The sequence below is a fragment of the Coregonus lavaretus genome (assembly GCF_964263955.1).
Source record: "Coregonus lavaretus genome assembly, chromosome: 2".
Taxonomy (NCBI): domain Eukaryota; kingdom Metazoa; phylum Chordata; class Actinopteri; order Salmoniformes; family Salmonidae; genus Coregonus; species Coregonus lavaretus.
This window is the reverse complement of record NC_139989.1, coordinates 20150873-20171345: the sequence shown is the minus strand read 5'-3', so window position 1 is coordinate 20171345 and position 20473 is coordinate 20150873. Positions and strand designations below refer to the sequence as shown.

Genomic DNA, 20473 nt, shown 5'->3' with positions numbered 1-20473 from the left:
GAGGAGCCTCTTAAAGAAGAAGTTACAGGTCTGTGAGAGCCAGAAATCTTGCTTGTTTGTAGGTGACCAAATACTTATTTTCCACCATAATTTGCAAAGAAATTCATAAAAAATCCTACAATGGGATTTTCTGGGGGGAAAAATCTCAATTTGTCTGTCATAGTTGACGTGTACCTATGATGAAAATTACAGGCCTCTCATCTTTTTAAGTGGGAGAACTTGCACAATTGGTGGCTGACTAAATACTTTTTTTCCCCCCTGTATACTACGCACTTGTTGGCTGCTTTTCCTTCACTCATCCCAAACCATCTCAATTGGGTTGAGGTCGGGTGATTGTGGAGGCCAGGTCATCTGATGCAGCACTCCATCACTCTCCTACACGTGATCTCAAATTTGGTCTCATCAGACCAAAGGACAGATTTCCACCAGTCTAATGTCCATTGCTCGTGTTTCTTGGCCCAAACAAGTCTCTTCTTCTTATTGGTGTCCTTTAGTAGTGGTTTCTTTGCAGCAATTCGACAATGAAGGCCTGATTCACGCAGTCTCCTCTGAACAGTTGATGTTGAGATGTGTCTGTTACTTGAACTCTATGAAGCATTTATTTGGGCTGCAATCTGAGGTGCAGTTAACTCTAATGAACTTATCCTCTGCAGCAGAGGTAACTCTGGGTCTTCCTTTCCTGTGGCGGTCCTCATGAGAGCCAGTTTCATCATAGCACTTTATGGTTTTTTCGACTGCACTTGAAGAAACTTTCAAAGTTCTTCAAATTTTCTGGATTGACTGACCTTCATGTCTTAAAGTAATGATGGACTGTCATTTCTCTTGCTTATTTGAGCTGTTCTTGCCATAATATGGATTTGATATTTTATCAAATAGGGCTATCTTCTGTATACCACCCCTACCTTGTTACAATACAACTGATTGGCTCAAACGCAGTAAGAAGGAAAGGAATTCCACAAATTAAGGCACACCTGTTAATTGAAATACATTCCAGGTGACTACCTCATGAAGCTGGTTGAGAGAATGCCAATAGTGTGCAAAGCTGTCATCAAGGCAAAGGGTGGGTAATTTGAAGAATCTCAAATATAAAATATATTTTGATTTGTTTTAACACTTTTTTGGTTACTACATGATTCCATATGTGTTATTTCATAGTTTTGATGTCTTCACTATTATTCTACAATGTAGAAAATAGTTAAAATAAAGAAAAACCCTTGAATGAGTAGGTGTGTCCAAACTTTTGACTGGTTCTGTACATACATATACATAGGGGTAGAATAAGGAACTGGCATACTGGGTGTTGTGTTTGTGATATGCAAATATTGATTTGTTCTATTGTCGTATTGTGTTTTATGACAATATCAGAACTGAAGATTCCATGGTGAATGAATGTGCTATAGCCTGGCTATTATACCACTGTGTCACTTCCATAGGTAGTGGACCATGGTGGCTCCCCAGAGGAAGGAGCGTCTATGATCTACACTCAACTGGAGAAAGTCATCAAACAGGTAGGCCTACAGACCCTATACGGCCTGGTCAAAAGTACTGCACTATACTAGATACACTCTTAGAAAACAAGAACCTGAAAGGAGAACCCTTTGAAGAACCCTTTTTGGTTCCAGGTATAACCTTTTTGGTTCCACAGAGAGTTATACATGGAACCCAAAAGGGTTCTCCTATGGGGACAGCAGAAGAACCCTTTTGAAACCCTTTTTTCTAAGAGTGTAGTATACCTTTTAACTCTCACTATACCTTCGACCCCTCCGTCCCTCTCTGTCAGGAACTGCTGGGTTTGGAGGGCAGCGACGTGGACAGTAAGGATTCGGGGATAGACGAGGGGCGCGAGGAGGATTTGGGGGACGTGCTGTGGGACCTGCATGATGAGCAGGAGCAGATCGAGGCCTATCAGCAAGCCTGCAGCGCCGCAGCTCAACTGGGCTTCCAGAAGGTGGGGCTTTCGCGCTCTGTCTCTACCTCTCTCTCTAGCTCAGTAGGAAGGCATTATTTTATTTATAGGATTTTGTGATTAAAGGGTTATTTTACTCAAAAACTTTGCAAATCATCGTCACAGTTTCTCGTCTGTACTGAACATGCTCTATTTTGGAAACTTTGGATTGCATTACCAGTGGACAAATGAACAAAATACTAAAATATACGTTTTTTAGTAAAATATCCCTTTAAGGTGAAATATTCCAAATGATGACTAGTAGTAATAAAGTGTAATAGACGAGTAATAACTTTAGTAATAACGGTTGCTTGTGTGGGTGAGAGGAGCTTGTGCATGATGTGTGATGTCATGCTCTGTCCTCAGTACATAGATCGTCTGAATGACATGGTGGCAGCCCCTCCTCCCACCCCTCCACTGCTGGTATCAGGGGGACCCGGCTCCGGGAAGTCTCTCCTGCTGTCCAAATGGTAAGAGCTCAGCCATTATCCATTAAAACTAGATTTTACATTATTTGACCTTAAGTGTTAATAATCAATCAACTCAATTCTTCCTCCAGGATTGAGCTGCAGCAGAAGCACTCCCCCAACACGTTGTTCCTGTACCATTTTGTGGGGCGGCCTCTTTCTACCAGCTCTGAGCCTGTACTCATTATTAAACGCCTCACTGTCAAGCTGCTGCAGCATTTCTGGTCCATCTCTGGGTTATCCATGGATCCCTCCAAGATCCTAGAGGAGTTCCCTCGCTGGCTAGAGAGACTGTCTGCCAGGCACCAAGGCAACATCATCATCATCATCGACTCCATTGACCAGATACAGGTACTAGGCTACTGCCACAGTAAGACCTCAGAGACACGAACATGTCGGGAATGGAGGTCGTTCGGAACACTGAAATGTCTGTAACTTTGAAATTCACTTAAAAAACATCTCAAACCTTTAGAGAAAATATTGATCGCGTATTTATATGGGTTTTCTAATAATTTTGAATCATTTACATTTTAGTCATTTAGCAGACGCTCTTATCCAGAGCGACTTACAGGAGCAATTAGGGTTAAGTGCCTTGCTCAAGGGCACATCGACAGATTTTTCACCTAGTCGGCTCGGGGATTAGAACCAGCGACCTTTCGGTTACTGGCACAACGCTCTTAACCACTAAGCTACCTGCCACCCCAGATAATGTAAATATTGGATGTGTTTTTAGCACATGTAAGCAACATTTACGGCACAGTTGTCCATATAGACTGTCCCCAGGTAGCCAGATGTCCCTGTTTGATATTATCGGTTAACAGGTCAGCTTGTTACTCTGAGGTTTGTATCTTTGAGGTTCTACTGTATTTTCCACCAGCACGCAGAGAGGCACATGAAGTGGCTGATCGACCCCCTGCCGGTCAACGTCAGAGTGGTGGTGTCTGTCAACGTGGAGACCTGTCCCCAGGCCTGGAGGTAGAGTACACAACTTGGCAGTTAGTCCATACAAAATGACTCCAGATCAGTACTATGTCAACATATGTAATGCCTATGCATTGCTACTGTAGTGCCTATGTAATGCCTGGAGGTAGGGTACACCTAAGTATTATGTAATAGATATGTATTGTGTGGCCTATATAAGCCCAATGCCTATGTAGTGCCTATGTATTTTGGGCTATGATATATAGTGCCTATGTATTGTGGTCTAATAGTGATTGTGTGATATGACTGTTGTTCCCCAGACTGTGGCCCACCCTCCACCTGGACCCGCTGAATCCCAGAGAGGTGAAGAGTGTCGTCAACACAGAGTGCCTGGCAGCCGATGTTAAACTCACTAAAGACCAGGTGGGTGTCAAACTGATATTACATTGTTATTACAGGAAGTTCAGTGTAAAAAAAAAAAGAGGCTAAATCACCTTTAAGTAACGTACATCAAACCAAATAATTGAGTTGATTTGACCATTACATTTTAAACAGGCACCGCATGCCCCCATCACTCCCATAGATTTTTAGCTAGCGGTGGTTAAAATTAGCTGAAGTTTGTAGTGGCTGTTTCAAGAGAATCAAACCATGGAATACAGTTTGTCCTGGTCCATGGACTACTTTCCGGGTGAGGAACCATCTAACATCAATTTGTCAAATACTGAACTTCCCCATGAAGAGAAGATCTGTGTGTGTCAAACGGTGGCTGTGTGTCTGTGCGTTCAACAGGATAAGAAACTGGAGAGACACTGTCGCTCTGCATCCACATGTAACGCCCTGTATGTCACCCTGATAGCCAAGATGATCACCAAGTGAGTAAACTGTGTGTGTGGGCATGTCTCTCTGTGAGTGTGTGTGTGTGTGGTATTGTCTATAGATGTGTTGCCTTGTGTCCCAGCTGTAGGTCTGCCTGGTCGTTGGAGAGGACTCTAGAGCAGTGTCTGCTGTGTCAGGACACCATGTCTCTGTACAGCTTGGGCCTCAAGGTGGCGTTAGACACTCTCAGCACAGACAGGGAGAGACACGTCATGAGAGAGGTAAGGGACCATCACCATCCTTCACCACTACAGATGTAGGATCTTAATTTGCTATAACAGGAAAATAATCCTGCAGCAACAGGAAATGTGGATTATAATCGATGGACAGTTTGGTAAGGGTTGATACCTTTTTCGTTAGGGCAAATCAAGTCTGAAATTTCTGTGGAAATTACAAATCTTAAAAGCCTTTTTAAAACTCAAATACACTACAAGTTTGCGTTTCCTGCTGTGTAATAAAATTCTTAGCAACATTGTTGCATCTCAAATGGCACCCTATTCCCTAGATGCATTACTTTTGGTCAAAAGTAGTGCACTATATAGGGAATAGGGTGCCATTTGGGATGAAGACCACAGCCTAAAATTTTATGTTTGGTCCACCAACCACTGTGGCAGGTAGATTTAAAAAATCTACCAGCCACTCAGATTTTTTACATTTACATTTTAGTCATTTAGCAGACGCTCTTATCCAGAGCGACTTACAGTTAGTGAATACATATTTTTTTTATACTGGCCCCCCGTGGGAATCGAACCCATAACCCTGGCGTTGCAAACGCCATGCTCTATCAACTGAGCTACATCCCTGCCGGCCATTCCCTCCCCTACCCTGGACGACGCTGGGCCAATTGTGCGCCGCCCATGAGTCTCCCGGTCGCGGCCGGCGGCGACAGAGCCTGGATTCGAACCAGGATCTCTAGTGGCACAGTTAGCACTGCGATGCAGTGCCTTAGACCACTGCGCCACTCAGGAGTACATTTTTACCAGCCAAAATATTTTTTTGCCATAATTACATCAAAAAACACAAACGGATGACCATGCTTTGTAATGTTTCTAAAACAAGAAATGTATTAGTAAGAAGTAATGAGGTATAATGCTCAATTTCATTTCATTTTTTGTGACCTGAGTCTTTTAATTATCAAAATATGAGAGACAAAATGTTCAGCTGCCCCTTTAAGGATGGGAGGTTACCATGGTAACGGGGACACTCGAGTCCTGTCAGTGTGTCTGTGTGTGTGAGATTTGGGATCTGACTAGGACGTCACTTCGCTATCAGTTGAAGCAGCAGACTCAAACTAACGTTGAAAAACAACTGAACTTGTGAACAAAACAATATAAATAGCCAAGAAAAACCAAGGACAAAGTCTCACTTTGTAACTTAGACCAACTTTTATACCTGTGCGCTGTGCCTCCAAAAGTTAATCTATCAGCACTTCACTCATTGCGCATAGCTCCCATGCCAGGCAGTGTTTCTGTGCGAGGTGGTATATAGGATTCGTATTTCTTTGTGCATTTAGCAGATATGAAACAAAAACAGCAGAAATACTTTGAAAACAGCTACTGCAACATTCTTCAAACCCTAACTCGCACATCCTCATACTTTACTTTTGACTCTTTTTATTGGTGAATGTAATGCTCTCACTGTAGAGCCCTGTAAATTGATCACCCGCCAACGTGGCTGGTGAAATAGACATTCTTACCCGCCAATACCTAAAGCTAACTGCATTTGGTGGTGGTGGGTGTTCATTTTATGCCCTGATGAAGACAATGAGTGTGGACATTCTGTTGTGCCACTAACCATCGGAGTAGTTTCACATGCCTTTTATTTAGAATGTGACGTCAAGGGTTTTCCCAAGAATGTTGAAGCTGATGATCTGTTCTGCTTTCTCTCATGCGTGTGTGTTTGTGTGTGTTGATTCCCTCCCTCAGATGTTGTGTCTGGTGTGTGCCAGTCATAATGGTGTGAGTGAGTCAGAGGTGCTGGCGGTGTTTCCAGACCTGGGCCTGCCTGTCCTCTCCTCCCTCCTCTACACCCTACAGAGACTCTGTATTGTAGGCCTGGGATGTGGACTCATCAGGTTCCAACACCTACAGGTTAGCTTTCTGTCCCCCTACAGACACCGTAGGATGAGAGCAGTGAAATCTCCCTTTTTGTCCACTTTCGGCAGTTTTTGCGCATGACGTGTTTATGTCCTGTGTGTATGAGTAATAGTCTGAAACTCAATGATGTTAAATGTAAGTGAGAGGCTTCACACTGGCTTTCTGTTAACACTATCTCTGTGCTTTAGGCTGGGGAGGCTGTCCGGCTGGAGTTTATGGATGGAGGGACCTGCTCTCCTGCCTACAGAGAGAATCTCATCCACTACTTCAGCCAGCAACTCAGGTCTGGCCAACCACTATTATTAGCAATAGTGACTAGACTTCATCTTTGACGACACAATAAGTGTTGGTGTGTATTTAAAGTGTGTGTGTGTTCAGTCAGGACAGGGTGACGTGGCGGGTGGCAGACGAGCTGCCCTGGCTACTCCAGCAGCAGGAGGACAGGGCCAAGCTGCAGCTCAGCCTCCTTAACCTCTTTGTCTCCCAGAACCTCTACAAGAGGTCAGACTTCTATATAACAATGAGACTGTTTGCCCTTCTACTGTTACTTTGTGTCTTTTGGTTTTGACTTTGTCTGTCTGAGTGGTAGTATATTCTCCTATGTTTTTTGCATTTGTATCAGTGATTGATCTGTGCACAGAATTCACATTGATTCAAATGTGCAATAATGAGATGAACAGGTACCATAAACATCAATTAGAGTTCTGCAATGTCTGTTGGTGTTCCTAGGGGCCATTTCTCCGAGCTGCTGGCCTACTGGCAGTATGTGGGCAAAGACAAGAGCTCCATGGCCACTGAGTACTTTGACTCTCTGAAGCACTATGAGAAGAGCTGTGAGAGTGAGGATAGCATGATCAGGCTGGCCAACCTGTATGAGACACTGGGCCGCTTCCTCAAAGACTTAGGCCTGCTCAGTCAGGTATGTGCATAGAAAGTGGGTAGTAAAATGGTCGCCGGTCCACCCAGTACAGACCCATTGATTTGAATGGGGATTTCTGTTCTAGTCATTCTATTTCTATGAGTACGTGACAGTACTACGGTCATATAGGAGATTAGGAGCCATTTAATACTACTGAGTCATACAGTGTAATTCATGTTTATATACAGTGCATTCGTAAAGTATTCAGACCCCTTGACTTTTTCCACATTTTGTTACGTTACAGCCTTATTCTAAAATTGATTAAATTGTTTTTTTTCCTCATCAATCTACACACAATACCCCATAATGACATAGCAAAAACAGGTTTTTAGAAATTTTTGAAAATGTATTAAAAATACTAAACTTAAATATAAAATGTACATAAGTATTCAGACCCTTTACTCAGTACTTTGTTGAAGTACCTTTGACAACGATTACAGCCTCAAATCTTCTTGGGTATGACGCTACAAGCTTGGCACACTGGTATTTGGGGAGTTTCTCCCATTCTTCTCTGCAGATCCTCTCAATCTCTGTCAGGTTGGAGCGTCGCTGCACAGCTATTTTCAGATCTCTCCAGAGATGTTCGATCGGGTTCAAGTCCGGGCACTGGCTGGGCCACTCAAGGACATTCAGAGACTTATCCCGAAGCCACTCCTGCGTTGTGTTGGCTGTGTGCTTAGGGTCGTTGTCTTGTTGGAAGGTGAACTTTCGCCCCAGTCTGAGGTCCTGAGCGCTCTGGAGCAGGTTTTCATCAAGGATCTCTCTGTACTTTGCTCCGTTCATCTTTCCCTCGATCCTGACTAGTCTCCCAGTCCCTGCAGCTGAAAAACATCCCCACAGCATGATGCTGCCACCACCATGCTTCACCGTAGGGATGGTGCCAGGTTTCCTCCAGACGTGACGCTTGGTATTCAGGCCAAAGAGTTCAATCTTGGTTTCATCAGACCAGAGAATCGTGTTTCTCATGGTCTGAGTGTCCTTTGGGTGCCTTTTGGCAAACTCCAAGCGGGCTGTCATGTGCCTTTTACTGAGGAGTGGCTTCCGTCTGGCCACTCTACCATAAAGGCCTGATTGGTGGTGCTTCAGAGATGGTTGTCCTTCTGGAAGGTTCTCCCATCTCCACAGAGGAACTCTGGAGCTCTGTCAGAGTGACCATCAGGTTCTTGGTCACCTCCCTGACCAAGGCCCTTCTCCCCCGATTTCTCAGTTTGGCTGGGCGACCAGCTCTAGGAAGGTCTTGATGGTTCCAAACTTCTTCCATTTAAGAATGATGGAGGCCACTGTGTTCTTGGGGACCTTCAATGCTGTAGAAATATTTTGGTACCCTTCCCCAGATCTGTGCCTAGACACAATCCTGTCTCGGAGCTCTACGGACAATTCCTTCGATCTCATGGCTTGGTTTTTGCTCTGACATGCACTGTCAACTGTGGGACCTTATACAGTGGGGGGAAAAAAGATGAGAGAGGCCTGTAATTTTCATCATAGGTACACGTCAACTATGACAGACAAAATGAGGAAAAAAAATCCAGAAAATCACATTGTAGGATTTTTAATGAATTTATTTGCAGATTATGGTGGAAAATAAGTATTTGGTCAATAACAAAAGTTTCTCAATACTTTGTTATATACCCTTTGTTGGCAATGACACAGGTCAAACGTTTTCTGTAAGTCTTCACAAGGTTTTCACACACTGTTGCTGGTATTTTGGCCCATTCCTCCATGCAGATCTCCTCTAGAGCAGTGATGTTTTGGGGCTGTCGCTGGGCAACACGGACTTTCAACTCCCTCCAAAGATTTTCTATGGGGTTGAGATCTGGAGACTGGCTAGGCCACTCCAGGACCTTGAAATGCTTCTTATGAAGCCACTCCTTCGTTGCCCGGGCGGTGTGTTTGGGATCATTGTCATGCTGAAAGACCCAGCCACGTTTCATCTTCAATGCCCTTGCTGATGGAAGGAGGTTCTCACGATACATGGCCCCATTCATTCTTTCCTTTACACGGATCAGTCGTCCTGGTCCCTTTGCAGAAAAACAGCCCCAAAGCATGATGTTTCCACCCCCATGCTTCACAGTAGGTATGGTGTTCTTTGGATGCAACTCAGCATTCTTTGTCCTCCAAACACGACGAGTTGAGTTTTTACCAAAAAGTTCTATTTTGGTTTCATCTGAACATATGACATTCTCCCAATCCTCTTCTGGATCATCCAAATGCACTCTAGCAAACTTCAGACGGGCCTGGACATGTACTGGCTTAAGCAGGGGGACACGTCTGGCACTGCAGGATTTGAGTCCCTGGCGGCGTAGTGTGTTACTGATGGTAGGCTTTGTTACTTTGGTCCCAGCTCTCTGCAGGTCATTCACTAGGTCCCCCCGTGTGGTTCTGGGATTTTTGCTCACCGTTCTTGTGATCATTTTGACCCGAAGGGGTGAGATCTTGCGTGGAGCCCCAGATCGAGGGAGATTATCAGTGGTCTTGTATGTCTTCCATTTCCTAATAATTGCTCCCACAGTTGATTTCTTCAAACCAAGCTGCTTACCTATTGCAGATTCAGTCTTCCCAGCCTGGTGCAGGTCTACAATTTTGTTTCTGGTGTCCTTTGACAGCTCTTTGGTCTTGGCCATAGTGGAGTTTGGAGTGTGACTGTTTGAGGTTGTGGACAGGTGTCTTTTATACTGATAACAAGTTCAAACAGGTGCCATTAATACAGGTAACGAGTGGAGGACAGAGGAGCCTCTTAAAGAAGAAGTTACAGGTCTGTGAGAGCCAGAAATCTTGCTTGTTTGTAGGTGACCAAATACTTATTTTCCACCATAATTAACAAATAAATTCATTAAAAATCCTACAATGTGATTTTCTGGATTTTTTTCCCTCAATTTGTCTGTCATAGTTGACGTGTACCTATGATGAAAATTACAGGCCTCTCTCGTCTTTTAAGTGGGAGAACTTGCACAATTGGTGGCTGACTAAATACTTTTTTCCCCCACTGTATAGACAGGTGTGTGCCTTTCCAAATCATGTCCAATCAATTGAATTTACCACAGGTGGACTCCAATCAAGTTGTAGAAACATCTCAAGGATGATCAATGGAAACAGGATGCACCTGAACTCAATTTCGAGTCTCATAGCAAAGGGTCATGAATACTTATGTAAATAAGGTATTTCATTTGTTTATTTTTAATTAATTTGCAAAAATGTCTAAAAACCTGTTTTCGCTTTGTCATTATGGGGTATTGTGTGTAGATTGATGATGGGAAAAAATATTTTATACATTTTAGAATAAGGTTGTAACGTAACAAAATGTGGAAAAAGGGAATGGATCTGAATACTTTCCGAATGCACTGTATATTGTCATGCTGTCGACGAACTACATGATAAACGTGTCCGTCCGTCCATCCATCCATCCATATTTCTCCAGGCGGTAGCCCCCTTACAGAGGTCTCTGGAGATCCGGGAGACGGCCCTGGACCCGGACCACCCCAGTGTGGCCCTGTCCCTACACCAGCTGGCCGGGGTTTATGTCCAATGGAGGAAGTATGGTAACGCAGAGCAGTTCTACAAGCAGGCCCTGGAGATCAGTGAGAACGCCTTCGGATCGGACCACGCCTGTGTCGCACGCGAACTGGACTCCCTGGCCATGCTCTACCAGAAACAGAACAAGTGAGTGAGTGTGTGTGTGTGTGTGTGGCGGGTGGTGTGTGGGTGTGTTTCAAGTAAAGTTGCTTTGTGATTGACGAGTCATCTGTTTTCTATTTGTATTCATGCAGTTATATACAATTTCAAATATTACATGACATTATATTTCATAACACTTTACCCAATACATTTAGTGTGTTCCCTCAGGCCACTACTCCACTATCACATAATTACAATACAACATACATGTGTATGTGTGTGTAGAGTGAGTGTCTAAAGTCATGGTCAAATGTTTTGAGAATGACACAAGTATTGGTCTTCACAAAGTTTGCTGCTTCAGTGTTTTTAGATATTTTTGTCAGATGTTACTATGGTATACTGAAGTATAATTACAAGCATTCCATAAGTGTCAAAGGCTTTTATTGACAATTACATTAAGTTTATGCAAAGAGTCAATATTTTCAGTGTTGACCCTTCTTTTTCAAGACCTCTGCAGTCCGCCCTGGCATGCTGTCAATTAACTTCTGGGCCACATCCTGACTGATGGCAGCCCATTCCTGCATAATCAATGCTTGGAGTTTGTCAGAATTTGTGGGTTTTTGTTTGTCCACCCGCCTCTTGAGGATTGACAACAAGTTCTCAATGGGATTAAGGTCTGGGGAGTTTCCTGGCCATGGACCCAAAATTTCGATGTTTTGTTCCCCGAGCCACTTAGTTATCGCTTTTGCCATATGGCAAGGGACTCCATCATGCTGGAAAAGGCATTGTTCGTCACCAAACTGTTCTTGGATGGTTGGGTGAAGTTGCTCTCGGAGGATGTGTTGGTACCATTCTTTATTCATGGCTTGTGAGTGAGCCCACTCCCTTGGCTGAGAAGCAACCCCACACATGAATGGTCTCAGGATGCTTTACTGTTGGCATGACACAGGACTGATGGTAGCGCTCACCTTGTCTTCTCCGGACAAGGTGTTTTCTGGATGCCCCAAACAATCGGAAAGGGGATTCATCAGAGAAAATGACTTTACCCCAGTCCTCAGCAGTCCAATCCCTGTACCTTTTGCAGAATATCAGCCTGTCCCTGATGTTTTTCCTGGAGAGAAGTGGCTTCCTCGCTGCCCATCTTGACACCAGGCCATCCTCCAAAAGTCTTCGCCTCACTGTGCGTGCAGATGCACTCACACCTGCCTGCTGCCATTCCTGAGCAAGCTCTGCACTGGTGGTGCCCCGATCCCGCAGCTGAATCAACTTTAGGAGATGGTCCTAGCGCTTGCTGGACCTTCTTGGGCGCCCTGAAGCCTTCTTCACAACATTTGAACCTCTCTCCTTGAAGTTCTTGATGATCCGATAAATGGTTGATTTAGGTGCAATCTTACTAGCAGCAATATCCTTGCCTGTGAAGCCCTTTTTGTGCAAAGCAATGATGACGGCACGTGTTTCCTTCTAGGTAACCATGGTTAACAGAGGAAGAACAATGATTTCAAGCACCACCCTCCTTTTAAAGCTTCCAGTCTGTTATTCTAACTCAATCAGCATGACAGAGTGATCTCCAGCCTTGTCCTCGTCAATACTCTCACCTGTGTTAACGAGAGAATCACTGACATGATGTCAGCTGGTCCTTTTGTGGCAGGGCTGAAATGCAGTGGAAATGTTTTTGGGGGATTAAGTTCATTTTCATGGCAAAGAGGGACTTTGCAATTAATTGCAATTCATCTGATCAATCTTCATAACATTCTGGAGTATATGCAAATTGCCATCATAAAAACTGAGGCAGCAGACTTTGTGAAAATTAATATTTGTGTCATTCTCAAAACTTTTGACCACGACTGTATATGTATGTGTGTATGTACCTGTGTGTGTGTCTCTTCACAGTCCCTGCTGTCCCACAAGGTGTATTTTTACCAGTTTTTTTCTAATCTGATTCTACTGCTTGCATCAGTTACCTGATGTGGAATAGAGTTCCATGTAGTCATGGCTCTATGTAGAACTGTGCGCCTCCCATAGTCCGTTCTGGACTTGGGGACTGTGAAGAGACCTCTGGTGGCATGTCTTGTGGGGTATGCATGGGTGTCCGAGCTGTGTGCCAGTATTCCATACAGACAGCTCTGTACATTCAGGTCGTCGACACCTCTCACAAAAACAAGAAGTGATGAAGTCAATCTCTCTTCCACTCTGAGCCAGGAGAGACTGACATGCATGTCATCAATGTTAGCTCTCCGTGTACTTTTAAGGGCCAGCCGTGCTGCCCTGTTCTGAGCCAACTACAATTTTCCCAAGTCCCTCTTTGTGGCACCTGACTACACTACTGAACAGTAGTCTAGGTGCGACAAAACTAGGGCCTGTAGGACCTTCCTTGTTGATAGTGTTGTTAAGAAGGCAGAGAAACACTTAATTATGGACATACTTCTCCCCATCTTAGCTACTGCTGTATCAATATGCTTTGACCATGACAGTCTACAATCCAGGGTTACTCCAAGCAGTTTAGTCACCTCAACTTGCTCAATTTCCACATTATTCATTACGAGATGTGGTTGAGGTTTAGGGTTTAGTGAATGATTTGACCCAAATACAATGCTTTTAGTTTTGGAAATATTCAGGACTAACTTATTCCTTGCCACCCATTCCGAAACTAACTGCAACTCTTTGTTAAGTGTTGCAGTTATTTCAGTTGCTGTAGTAGCTGATGTGTATAGTGTTGAGTTAACAGGTATGAGCAAGCCGAAAAACTAAGGAAGAGGTCTGTGAGGATTCGCCAAAAGACTGCCCGCCAGAAAGGCCATATGGTGAGGACACATGAGAGCATGGTTGGTTGTTCTTCCTGCTTTATGGCTTTAGTGTGTGTGTGTGCTTTTGTGCGTAGGTGTGTGCGTAATGTGTATACATTAATAGTGAATTGACTGTGTCACTATCTCTGCAGTGTGATTGTGTCTAATGAGTATGCATTAATAGTGAAGTCTCTGTCTGTGCAGTATGGCTTCACTCTGCTACGTCGGCGGGCCATCCAGTTAGAGGAGCTGACTCTGGGTAAAGACACAGCAGATTGTGCCAAGACCTTCAACGAGCTGGGAGTCCTCTACTACCTCCAGAACAACTTGGAGTGAGTCAGTCCTTACACATCTACACTTTGTGTAGCCGTTAGCGATGATGCTAATGATAACCTTCTTCTGGTAGAGATGGAAAGACTTTCCCAAAAAACATCTCAATTAAATGTTAACTACAAAGTAGTCTATGCCTACCTGGCAGAGTGATATCATGATTATTTGCATCAATCTAGTGGCCATTTGTTTTGCAAACTTTGCAATCACATGAGCGAACCCCAAAATCCTAAATTCTTCTATTTTTCCCAGTCCTCAAAAGGGGTCTCCTGATGTGGTTTAAACATTGTTGTGGACTTAAAACATACAATTTTGTTGTTTTCTGAAAAACAGAAACCAGGAAAAACAAAACGGAGAAAACGGAATTTGGGGAAAAACTATATGGAATCAGGCAAAAAATATAACAGGTTTTATAGGAAGAAGTCTGTGAGGATATGGGACCCGTGAAATTTGATGCCTCTGCATGGCATTCAGCATTAAAGAAAAACTCCACCCAAAGACTATATTTTGTCCATTGTTGATATAGTCCCAAAATACAGAAATCTGCAAAATTTGAAATTGTGTTTTTTACATTGGATAAAAGTACAGACTCAGAGCTAGACATTTACATTTTAGCAGACGCTCTTATCCAGAGCGACTTACAGGAGCAATTAGGGTTAAGTGCCTTGCTTAAGGGCACATCGACAGATTTTTCACCTAGTCAGCTTGGGGATTAGAACCAGCGACCTTTCGGTTACTGGCACAACGCTCTTACCCACTAAGCTACCTGCCGCCCCAGTTTTAGACAATTGTATATCATACACTGCATTTGAGGAACAATGGGAAAGTAATTCTGCTTTGAAAGTTGATAAACTTGTAACCCCACTTTTGAGAAAATGGCCCTTGAATGTTTTGGTACACCTACTGGAGAGCTCTTCTTTGTCTAAACCCATTCAGCATCGTTCCCACCCTCTTAAGCCTTAGCCCCACCCATCTCTTTTAAGGATTCACATGTGAGACCATGTGCTAAACAGAGTGAGTAAGATAGTGTAGTAAACAACCAAATATTTCAAGACTAAAAGTGGTGAGAGTAGTAGCCTACAATAAGGAAAAACTCCAGGTAAAAATACACTTAATCTAGTTCTTGGCCTATATCCTAATCTGACTTTGGTGCAGGTCATGTTGTTCTTCACATTACCGTCTCTGGTAAACACACACTATATCAAATCAAAGTTTATAATCTCACATGCACAGGATACAGAAGGTGTAAACGGTACAGTGAAAGGATTGCTTGCATATTTGCATAGTAGCAATATCAAAAATAGTGTCCAGATAAAAATATTTTATAAATATTTTATAATTATTAGATGATGCTTACCCAGACACTAGTGGTGTGCCGAGTAGTCAGACAAAAAAAGTTTTGTAACTGATACATTTTCTGGATACGATTATGATCCAAGTATTTTTTGTAATTATCTGTGATCGGAAGAAGAAAAAAATGTGGGTGCCAGCAAGCATGTTTCTCATGTGTCAGTCACAGAGTTTCTAAACCATATTGTACTGTCTTTGAGTCAGTCATGTGCGTGGTCTAAATAACTCAACTGGCTAGTTTGCCTGTCTGTAAAGAGAAAGGCGGGCAGTACGTTGATCCTGCTGCTCTGATAGGGTGAAGATGTATTTCTCCGTCCACTCGCTTCATAATTTCACTCGATCACTTTTCCTTCCATGTTTTCGGTCTGATCATTTAGATTGCTGCTGCCTGCTACTATGATCAATCAGATGGCGAGGACGTTTGCTGTCAAGCTATCAATGTGCATAATATCTAACAAGTGGGGCAAGGGTAGGGAAAAAGATGAAACGCTAATGTGCATTCTGACTGAGTGACAGCAAACTTGGCTGCCCGCTGCAAATTGAGGACACACAGACACACACACACCCCTCCACGCGCTGCTCCTAATCTGCAGCTTTTTTGCAGTGAGAACGCACAGGGGGGTATTTTGCCATCTATTTATGCATATTACGAATATAATCCGATCCGAATATCAACTGTCAATTTACGGATACAATTATGAATATGAGTATGTCATGTCGGCACACCCCTACCAGACACGCTTGTCTAAATTGATGGGTCATGTGAAAGAAATGCTATAACCACCTCCCAGCCACATCTAGCTAAGTGGATGGGTCACTATTGTCTAGACATTTACAAATGTTCATGAAATACAATAGATGGTCGTAATCACTCAGACACAGCTGGCTAACTTGATGGGTCATGGAATCATCTGGCGAAGTGGAATCTTTTTTTTAGACATGTAGCTAGCTGGCTAGCTAGCTAAACAATACTACTAGCAGTACAAACTGATTTTCATAGCTAGCCACTGTGCATGAAATGCTGTAGTATGAATCTGCAGGTAGCTAAAGCTAACCAACTAGGTTAACTTGCAATGAAAATGACTTTCTGACAAAATTAGAAACGTATAATAATCTGAAAATGTAGCTAGACTCTTACCCGTATACATGGATGAACGCTTCACAGCAGACTAGAACCCCTTTAACTCTGTTTTGTTTGTACAGCTTGTTTGACCTGCGCTGTGTCAAGTCACTCCGGTTCACACTGACCGTGTGCAGAAAGTAGTCCATTACAACTTGAAATACAATAGATGGCCGTAATCACCCCCAGACACACCTGGCTAACTAAATTCAGGGCAGCAATGTTGTTGAGAGCAGTAGCAATACTTTTGCAGTTCTCCATGCAAGTATTATCTACATATACTGAGCAGCTCATGTTATAGACAGAAGCATGCTACTTGGCAGACCAATCCAAACTCATCTCTGGGCATGTCCAGCCCATCCATTATCTCAGCCAATCATGGCTAGCGGGAAGGTTCCTGTCTTTTTCCGTGGCTAAACCAACAATTTTATTTGTATTTACAGATGGCATACAAGTTTGTTATTAGGGCACATGAATGTCCCAGAAGGAATTTCTGCAAAATAAACACATTTTGAGGTAGTGACGTGTGACATACGCCAAGCTTCCTGAAACGGGTCACGTATGATATACGGGCCAGATTTCTTTATTTTGAAAGTCACATATCTTGAAAACTTGATTGCTGATATGCAACACATTTTGGGACTTTATCAACAATGGACTAATGAAACAAATACCAAAAGATAGTTTTTGGTGAAGTTGTCCTTTAAGGAGATGGATTGGGGGTAAGGCCCTGCGATAGACTAGCGTCCTGTCAAGGGGGGTACAGGTACTTGCAGGTTTATGCCCTAATGGGTCGTTCTGGCTCACGCAAGGCTTACTTACTAATTCACTTTTTCAAACCCTCCACTTTACATCTGTTGTTATATTTGATTGCCAAATGAAAGAAGGTAAAGTGTAACCAATGGTTTTCAATGTGATTCGTTTTTTAATATATTTCACTAGCTAGCTACTCCAGGGACACTAGAAAAGCTTAAAGTATTCGAAAGATTTCAAATATTATTTGAACCGAGGCGTCTCTCTAATGTGTCCAGGGCAGCCAAAGTGTTTCTGACCCGTTCTCTGGAGATGCGTCAGCGTGTGTTGGGGCCGGACCACCCTGACTGTGCCCAGTCCCTCAACAACTTGGCGGCCCTACACACTGAGAGGAGAGAGTATGAGACCGCAGAGGACATGTACGAGAGAGCCCTGGACATCCGGAAGAGAGCCCTGTCCCCTGACCACCCCTCCCTGGCCTACACCCTGAAACACCTGGCCATGCTCTACAAACGCAGGGTGAGTTTAGGAGATGGGACGTGTCTAGCAAAGCCACCATGGGGCTGTTGAACAGACCCTATAAAGCGTAAAAACTAAGAGTATACATTAAAGCAGCGGTATTCGAAGTTGGGGTTGCGACCCCTAGTGGGGGGTTGTGTCATTAGATTTGGGTTGGGGTTGTGAGAAATTCTTGCCAAATAAATGGGTTCCCCAGACATTCTGGTGGAAAAAATTGTGTCCCCGCTGAAAAAGTTTGAATACCACTGCATTAAAGTATACATTCAAATGCTTTTAGTCCACTCCAGATGTAGGATTAATCTGAATGCAACCGTCCCATGTCTGGTAAATTTATGTGCATTGCTGTTTGAAAGTTAGCCTAGAGAGCTCTAATTCTTATTCCTCACTCACTCACCTCAAATTCTATTAGCTTGTAGCTTGTGTGTAATCCTGATTTGTGAAGCTGACAGGGGAGATGTTTGTGTTGTCCAGGGGAAGCTGGAGAAGGCTGTTCCTCTGTATGAGCTGGCTCTGGACATCAGGGAGAAGAGTTTTGGACCTAAACACCCCAGTGTGGCCACAGCATTGGTCAACCTGGCTGTACTCTACTGCCACCTGGTGAGAGGACCAACACTTCAAACAGTTAACTGCATACCAGACCTGGGTTCGAATTGAAAAATCCTTTCAAATACTTTAAGCATTTTCTTGAGTCTGCCTGGAGTGCCAGAAGGGTGGAGTTTGCAGTTTTGGAACTTTTCTATTGGTTTATTAAGCTAGGCAAGCTCAAACAGGCACAGATAAAAACATATATATCTTTTTTTTTATGTATTTGAAACCCAGATCTTTTGCATACAAGAGAAAGATGGGAACTGCTGGAAAGCATTTAGCTGTATATGGTTTGATTTCAAGACTGTCAAGACTTACTGTCTCTCCTTAGAGACTCTGTCTGGACATTTGGTTAAGTACTTATGTTATATCTGTGATGTGTTATTGTGTGTCTGGCAGAAGAAGCACAGTGAAGCGCTGCCCCTGTATGAACAGGCTCTCAGAGTGTATGAGGACAGTCTGGGACGCTCACACCCACGTGTCGGAGAGACGCTGAAGAACCTAGCTGTACTCAGGTGAGTGCACACACACACCCCACAAACATATACTGTACACACACACACACATATACACATGGACCTGTCCCAGACACACAAACACCTTCTCTATTCTTGTATGTGCTCTGGAACGCACCCAGCATCACACAAATACACACACTCAAAAAAGACACATCACAATTTTAAATCTTATTTTTATTGATATAAAATAGACAGTAACAAAACTTACTATACCTACCAATCCTATATTTTCTATTTGATCTTATCTCACTTCTACTTCTACAAAATAGATCAGTGATTTACAGGAAGCCCATCTCTACAGCCAACCCCAACACCCCCGGAATGGCTCCCAGTTTCTCCATCTCTTCATCAGAAAATACTTGTAAAACTCCATTCTCGTAAAACTCCCTCCGCACTTTCCTGTAGAACTCCACCTTGCGCCTCATCTCCATGTCCTTGTGGAACAGACAGCGTTTCTCCTGCTCAGGCAGGTGTTGGTTGTGGTAGCAGAAGCTGGCAATGTTTAGGGAGTGGGATTTCCAGTACCACTCACAATGCAAGATCTCTGAGAAACTCGGGATGACCTGACCTAAAGTCACATACAAAACCAATTATATATGTACCTAAATGTATTTTAAACATGAAAAAATACAAAATGTTTTGTAATGAAACAAATCCTGGTAAGAATACAGTGTTAGATTTTTACCATTGATGATGGGATTTGAAGGTCTTGCAGGAAGATACTGATGACCCTGTGCCATCAATGTTCGGGACTGGCTATATTGCTGGGTGTGGAAGCTCATTTTAAAAAATATATAATATTAGATAGCAGAAGCAAGTCGCACATCAAGTCTTGGGGTTGTCGCCACCAAAACTGAGTTCCAAATCAACATTGGTTCTTATCAACCAAACATTCTAACATTTGAAATTCTACTAAAGTTGCTCTTTTCAATTGTGATGTCATGATATTTAAATTAAATTCTTATGAATAGAATCACCATGGCAAAGAAATAGATTGGGTTTCAAATCAACACTGTTGCTCTCAACAACCAAACATTCTAAATTCAAACATTCGACCAACTTTGCTTTGGTTGATTTTGTATTTTTATATGATTTTAAAATGGAATTGTCATGACATTGAAAAATAATGAAACATACACACACTCACCATCTTATTGTTAATACTAGTACTATAAGCTGAAGGACTAGTTTTATTTTCATTAGTAATCTCTTTATGAACCCTGTTACCTTTTCTCTCTCTTTTCTGTCCATCATCCTGTCTTCCCTCCTCTCTCGCTCCCAGCTATGAGGAGGGGGACTTTGAGAAAGCAGCAGAGCTCTACAAGCGAGCCATGGAGATCAAGGAGGCGGAGCCGTCTCTGGTGTGTGGGAAGGCCCCGTCTCGGCACTCGTCCAGTGGGGACATGTTTAGCCTGCGAGGGCCAGCCCCTCTCCAACATGCCCCCAGGTGATCCCTCCCTCTACCACCTCACCCGTGGGGGACCTAGAACACTGGGGCTCTTTCCCAATTTGTCTTCCCTCGATTCCTCGTGTGACCTTTGCTCATCTCCTTATAGAAATGCATTAGTGGAGAAGGTCCAAGGGTAGGGATCTTGGATCTTCTCCTCCAACAATATTCTTTGAGAAGGAGATGGTGAGATAGGGTCCGGGGAATCACGGAAAGAGAATTGAAGTAGAGC

General features: G+C 43.3%; 1 protein-coding gene across 1 annotated transcript in view; it reads left to right on the top strand.

Moving 5' to 3' along the window:
• Positions 1 to 20245, top strand: part of nphp3 (nephronophthisis 3) — a gene marked incomplete at both ends in the record, with an annotated part of 29669 nt that extends 9424 nt beyond the window's left edge. The window contains 19 exons of the mRNA XM_084187752.1: positions 1434 to 1508; positions 1781 to 1948; positions 2312 to 2415; positions 2505 to 2763; positions 3290 to 3387; positions 3654 to 3756; positions 4123 to 4205; positions 4292 to 4430; positions 6135 to 6299; positions 6494 to 6588; positions 6684 to 6806; positions 7035 to 7224; positions 10640 to 10881; positions 13562 to 13637; positions 13824 to 13951; positions 17451 to 17691; positions 18163 to 18288; positions 18676 to 18791; positions 20077 to 20245. Of these exons, the coding sequence (XP_084043878.1) occupies positions 1434 to 1508; positions 1781 to 1948; positions 2312 to 2415; positions 2505 to 2763; positions 3290 to 3387; positions 3654 to 3756; positions 4123 to 4205; positions 4292 to 4430; positions 6135 to 6299; positions 6494 to 6588; positions 6684 to 6806; positions 7035 to 7224; positions 10640 to 10881; positions 13562 to 13637; positions 13824 to 13951; positions 17451 to 17691; positions 18163 to 18288; positions 18676 to 18791; positions 20077 to 20245 (2700 nt within the window). The remainder of the gene's footprint in view (positions 1 to 1433; positions 1509 to 1780; positions 1949 to 2311; positions 2416 to 2504; positions 2764 to 3289; positions 3388 to 3653; positions 3757 to 4122; positions 4206 to 4291; positions 4431 to 6134; positions 6300 to 6493; positions 6589 to 6683; positions 6807 to 7034; positions 7225 to 10639; positions 10882 to 13561; positions 13638 to 13823; positions 13952 to 17450; positions 17692 to 18162; positions 18289 to 18675; positions 18792 to 20076) is intronic.
• Positions 20246 to 20473: the final 228 nt, after the last annotated feature.